This window comes from Bactrocera latifrons, unplaced genomic scaffold (assembly GCF_001853355.1).
Source record: "Bactrocera latifrons isolate USDA-ARS-PBARC rearing strain unplaced genomic scaffold, ASM185335v1 scaffold_1199, whole genome shotgun sequence".
NCBI classification, from domain to species: domain Eukaryota; kingdom Metazoa; phylum Arthropoda; class Insecta; order Diptera; family Tephritidae; genus Bactrocera; species Bactrocera latifrons.
The window spans coordinates 25692-26866 of NW_017534629.1; the positions used below are offsets into that span (position 1 = coordinate 25692).

The following is a 1175-nucleotide window of genomic DNA, read 5'->3' on the forward strand; positions in this document are numbered from 1 at the left end:
CAAAAAACGTAACAAAAGTATAGTATAAAGGTACTTAGATTACAATTTTATACATAAAAATATATACATATATATTTCAAATGCATAAAATACACAAACATTGCTATACACTAAATACGATCTTCTTGAAATGAAACCGCTCCCTGATTTATAAAATAGTCTGGCAAAAAATCCCTTACACGGAATGCGAAACTAGATGCATTGCGTCGAGTTGTACTTATTGAATGTAATTCACCTCCAACACTCTCTAAATCTTCACGCCATTATCCCTCCAATATTACATGGTCTGCGGTGTCTGTGTCTATAAATGTATCTGGACAATACCAACGATCATGGTCATTCAACATTACAAAATTGTGAAGAACCAAGCAGGTTAACACAATTGTTTCGCAGTTCTTTGGGCTAAAGTTTATTACCTTTCGTAGAACACGCCATCGAGCAGTTAAAATACCAAAGCTATTTTCGATTACTCTACGAGCCCGGGATAACCGGTAATTGAAAAGTGCTTTGTTTCGTGGCAGCTGTGCACCGGGGTAAGGTCGCATTAAGTTTTTCTTCAATGGGAACGCTGCGTCGGCCACAAAAAAATGTGGAAAATCTGTTGAGGATTCATTCCATAATGGAGCTCTTGGTGGTAGTGGCAATTTGTTTTCCAAGAGTGCTTGACCAAATTTAGTTTGCTGAAAGATACCTTGAAATAAAATAAAATAAGTAAATATTGGAATATTGCAAATCTTTTAAAATACCTCCGTCACTTTGTCCGCCATAGCTACCAATGCTGGCAGAGGTGAACGTATACCTAGCGTCGCAGGATGCCATTAAAACTATACTATAAAACATTTTATAGTTATAAAATAACGAGCCTGAATTTTGTGGACGAATAATAGCTATATGCTTCCCGTCAATTGCTCCGACACAGTTTGGTATATTCCACAGTTTTAAATAATCTGCAGCAATGTCTTTATATTGTGCGGTAGTTGGCTCGCTAAGGTATATCGGGCACAGGTGTAACCAAAATATTTCACACGTTTCAAGTACGATATTCCGCACTGTGRTTTTCCCTAATTTATGCATCGAGGCTATGATCTCAAAAGGTGTTCCATAAGCGAGGTACCTAAAAAATAAATGAGAATACAATTAAATGAATATATGTACTTCAAGGATTGTTTTACTTA

General features: G+C 36.4%; 1 protein-coding gene across 1 annotated transcript; it reads right to left on the bottom strand.

Moving 5' to 3' along the window:
- Nucleotides 1–248: 248 nt before the first annotated feature.
- Nucleotides 249–1175, bottom strand: LOC108978201 (the record flags this gene model as incomplete). Its single annotated transcript, XM_018948358.1, is given in 3 exon segments — nt 249–313; nt 417–691; nt 747–1175. Coding segments are annotated over 3 exon segments (615 nt in total). The 3' UTR covers nt 249–301.